The sequence below is a fragment of the Chenopodium album genome, chromosome 2, assembly GCF_948465745.1.
Source record: "Chenopodium album chromosome 2, dcCheAlbu1.1, whole genome shotgun sequence".
NCBI classification, from domain to species: Eukaryota; Viridiplantae; Streptophyta; class Magnoliopsida; order Caryophyllales; family Amaranthaceae; genus Chenopodium; species Chenopodium album.
Window position 1 is genome coordinate 50,381,960 of NC_137835.1, and position 3,793 is coordinate 50,385,752.

The window sequence follows — 3,793 nt, forward strand, 5'->3', positions numbered from 1 at the left end:
GATTTTGCTTACAAGTTTTTACCTTTCACTTGAAAGGGTTTTTCTTGGTTCAAGCATTAGGATCTTTAATCTTTATTTAGTTCTTTAATTTTTATTTATTTATTTAGTTGCTTTAAAAATCAGTTAGTTAGCAAAATAAATCAGTTTAGGCGTGTGCTTGTTCTCCAAGGAGTTTGGTGTATGCTTGTGCGCCAAGGTGCTTGCTCTTCAAGCAAGTTAGAATTCTAGTTTAATTAGGATTGAATTAGGAACTTGTCCTAATCTTCCTAGGTAAACTAAGTCTTATAAATAGGGCTGTAAAACACACGAATAAATATATAGATTAATATTCAGATTTATTTCTTAAGTTGCATACTTGAGTTTTTGTTGATTGTGATCAATTGCTGTTTTGCTTGTTTTAGTTAAAACATTCGTTTGGATTGATTAGTTAGGTGGATTCTTAATTGATTAATCTTAGTTTTTGTTTAATTCTTGGTGGATTTCCTGTATAGAATTAGACTTAAACATATCCCTTGTGTTTTGTTGATTTTCGGATCAATAATTCACATCAACTACCTAGAAATAAAATCAAAATTGAAGAATTAAGTGATAGCAGCATAAATGTCATGCTTAATAAGATGCCAAGCTTTCTTGAAAAAGACAGCATTGAAGCAATCAATGCCAGGAGCCTTGTCATTACCAATACTAGCCAAAGCAGAATCAATCTCAGCATGAGTAACATCAGCAAAAAGAATCTCACTAGCATTTTCTATCTAATTGTTTCCGAGCTCTCATAGTATGAATATCAACAGTAGGGAGAGCAGAAGCTTTAGTACCTAAGAGGGTGGGGAGGTGTTAAATACCGCCCTCCAAATTTATCAACACCGCCATCATTTAAAGTGAAATGCCAATCTTGCCCTTACTAAGCCCAACCTAATTTTTCCTTTTTTTTTCTCTCTCCTCAAACACCCCAACCACCCATCTTTTTTCACACAACCACCACCACAACCTTTTCTGGGTTTACCGAGAAGCTGTTGGCGGCGCAAACTCAGGCAGTGGAGGCGGAGAGGCGTCGGGGAAACCTCAGGCAGTGGCAGCGGCGGAATAGGTGGAAAAAAAGGTATGTTTGCGATTTTCGTATTTTTCGGCAGAGGTGAAAACCGGTTGCCAGACAACAATAACCGGCGACCAAATCCGGTTGACCGCAATCGGTAACCGGTTTTCATCGCCGGTAGCCGCAGTCAAACGGATTTGGCGTCTGGTTACCGGTAGTGGACAACCGGTTATCACCTCCGGTTACCATTTTTTTTATTTTTTATTTTTAAGGTTTTAAAATTTTTATTTTAATTATGCTTTTATATTGTAGGGTTCAAGACGCAAAGTTGGTGTACCCGGTTGATCACCATTCATTTCTCCTCGACTTTTGCCCTCGTCGTGTCTATCCAGTGTAGAAAGTGGTGGCTGTCATGGTCGTGGATAATGGAATAATGTTAAAGAAAGAAAATAGGAAAAAAAGTTAGTAAGGGTTAGATTGTCTGTTTACTTGAAATGATGGCGGTGGCGATAAATTTGGAGGGCGGTATTTAGCATTGCACCTTATAGAACCCTACAATTTCATTCTGAATCAAAACAGGATCTTTCAAAAGAACATCAAAATTAGTGAAAATAATTTTCACTCTGCCTTTGTTTCATAATAGAAAAGAAATACTGGGAATTAGCGTCACCCAGCTTAATCCAGTAAACCCTTGATTTCTGTTTATAAATGTTCTCCTGAATGTGTATCCAATGTTTAACCTGATCAATAGCATCAGATTCCTGAAGTTGCAGAGAAGAATTAGAAATATCCAAAGCAAGCTTTTCCTAGATTTGGACTAAAAGAGAATTAGCATGATCCACCTTCTCAGCAACATTAGCAAAATGCCTGGTATTAAGGTGCTTAAGCCCCTGCTTCCAGCCAGCTTCAATTGTAGAGCAAAAGTCTTTGTGATCATCTAAGCAGTTCAGAAATCTAAAAGGTCTACCTCTCCCAGGAGCATGCTTACAGACTTCAACAAGAATGGGACAGTGATCAGATAAGAGAGGAGGAAGATAAATAGCTTCAGCAGAGCCATAGGCAGAAAGCCAAGCTTGATTCACCAATCCCCTATCAATCCTAGTAGTAGTTATATCATCACCATAGCCTTTATTAGACCAATACAAGAAACAACCCTTACTCTTGATTTCACAAAGATCAAGAGACACAACAAATTCCTTGAAATGCCTAATCTCATAATCAGTGATAGGGTTACCATTAAACCTATCACCATAATTAAGAACAGAGTTGAAATCACCAATAAGCAGCCAAGGAGAAGAAACAGCACTCAAGTTGCCAATATCAGTCCAAAGTGGAACTCTATCATGAATAGAGTGTAAACCATATACAAAGGAACACACAATATGATGTTGTAGATCCTTAGAACAAATATCAACATGGACAAACTGTTCATGAGAGGACAATATACCCAAAGTAACTTTGTCTTTCAACCAACCAATCCAAATTCTACCCTTGTGAAAACTAGAGTAGTTACAGTACTAGGACCAAGCAGGACCAAACTTTTTCTGCAATTTAACACTGTTTCCCACTTTAACTTTAGTTTCAAGAACACCAATCACATCTACAGACTGCTCAAAAAGTAGCTTCTTAACAGAAGCTACTTTATTAGGGTCATTAAGACCCCTTATATTCCATGAAAGAATAATCATCCCCCTTGAGAGGGATTACCATCACCTTCAATAGGAATAACTTCAGCAATTTCATTTTCCAAAAGCATAGAGTAAGAGTTAGAGCTACTAGAAATAGCTAATTGAACACCAGCCAATAGGGGTCTAGATCTTTTACTCACCACCCTCCAATCATCATTAGAGTAGGCAAAAAAAGAAGTGTGAGTAGGAGTAATCAAGGGCTGGCGGTCAATATCAGGCTGTTTGCTAGTTTCCTGATCAGGGTTAGAAGTAGGGAAAGATACAAGTGCTGGGACATTAGCAGCTGCAAGGCGGACAGAAAGCTTCTAAGCCTAGACCTTCTGTTGTTTAGGTTGAGCTTTCATACCCTTCTGAGCCTTAGTTTTAGGATCAATCTTCAGCTTAGGAGCATCACAATTATGTCCCACTTTGTTACATTTCTTACAGATTGGAGAAGACCATTCAAAGAGAATCTTAAGCTCAAGAATCTCACCAAAAGGACTCTCAACAGTCACAGAGTTGAGGAGGGGTTTAGTGATATCAACTTCAATAAGCATTCTAGCAAAAGATACTCTAAGCTGTTTAGTGGTACACTCATCAGCATACAAGGGAACACCAATCAAGCTACCAATTCTACTCAGAGTATCTGAGCCCCGACAATTCAAAGGCATATTTGGTAATCTAATTCACAAAGGACCAGTCCTAAGTTTCTCAGCTTGAAAATTGAATTTGTCACTCCATGGTTTAACAATAGCAGGCTTATTATTAAACATGTGAGGTCCAGAACTTAGAACAACATTCTTATCATCATTGGAACATAGGTTAATTATAAAATAGCCATCATCATGCCAGAAAATCTCAGGCTTAGCAAAATTACTCCAATTTTAAGCAATGAATTTATGAACAGCAGCAATTGTAGGATAGAATCGAAAAACATAAAAGATAATTGCATTACACCATTTAGAGTTACCTGCTGCAATTTCAGCTGCCTGGATCTGAGCTACAGGTTTGCCACTCTTTAGGATAGGCGCCACAAAGTTCAGAGCAGCCCCTCTAGCAGTTAGCTTACCTCGAAACAAAGACGACCAATTCT

The 3,793-nt window shown here is 38.1% G+C and overlaps 1 protein-coding gene across 1 annotated transcript; it reads right to left on the minus strand.

Moving 5' to 3' along the window:
• Positions 1-581: 581 nt before the first annotated feature.
• Positions 582-2,721, minus strand: LOC145572538 (uncharacterized). The gene is made up of 5 exons (XM_081631506.1): positions 2,573-2,721; positions 1,876-2,371; positions 1,688-1,794; positions 1,523-1,574; positions 582-752 (listed from the first exon to the last, which is right to left on the minus strand). Exons 1-5 carry the CDS (start codon positions 2,719-2,721, stop codon positions 582-584), a joined length of 975 nt encoding a protein of 324 aa, XP_081487632.1.
• Between the last annotated feature and the right edge of the window lie 1,072 nt (positions 2,722-3,793).